This window comes from Penaeus monodon, chromosome 33 (genome assembly GCF_015228065.2).
Source record: "Penaeus monodon isolate SGIC_2016 chromosome 33, NSTDA_Pmon_1, whole genome shotgun sequence".
NCBI lineage: Eukaryota > Metazoa > Arthropoda > Malacostraca > Decapoda > Penaeidae > Penaeus > Penaeus monodon.
Window position 1 is genome coordinate 19,703,852 of NC_051418.1, and position 511 is coordinate 19,704,362.

The 511-nt window shown below is 45.8% G+C and overlaps 1 protein-coding gene across 1 annotated transcript in view; it reads left to right on the plus strand.

The window, feature by feature from the left end:
- Positions 1-309: 309 nt before the first annotated feature.
- The window catches only part of LOC119594293, a 12,329-nt gene continuing 12,127 nt past the window's right edge, over positions 310-511 (plus strand). The window contains exon 1 of the mRNA XM_037943354.1: positions 310-500. Within this exon, the coding sequence (XP_037799282.1) occupies positions 310-500 (191 nt within the window). The remainder of the gene's footprint in view (positions 501-511) is intronic.

Genomic DNA, 511 nt, shown 5'->3' on the forward strand with positions numbered 1-511 from the left:
CAATGATAACCATGGGCTTCAATTAGGAGGGGCAGTTGCTGTACCAGTTTATTCTGCTTTATATGTGTCTGTAATTAAATTAAATCAGCTCTAAAAGTCGTTGGGGTGTGGCCCTTGGCGGAGAGGCAAGACAGATCCTGAGGGGGGCAAACAGAGTCTTAGGGTGAACCCACGGTGTCTTACAAGAGAACGAGAAGCTTAAATTTTACACATGAAAAATGAGTGGCAATACATTTCAAAATAAATCAGATAAAAACAAAAATAAAGAACTTGCAACTGATCGCACCAAACTACCCAAAGAACTCGAGAATGGTGTGCCGCGCGCCGATTACCAGTTACGCCGCTGCAGCCAGCTATTCTCGGGACTGTGAACGGAAAGAGGAACACTGGGAACGGACTCCCCTGACGCAAGCTGACGAAATTCATCCGAGAAAGAATCCCAGTTACTCCGATGATCGAAGTAGCGCGACGCGTAGGGAAATGTTTCTGCAAAGCCACAGGTAGTAATTTC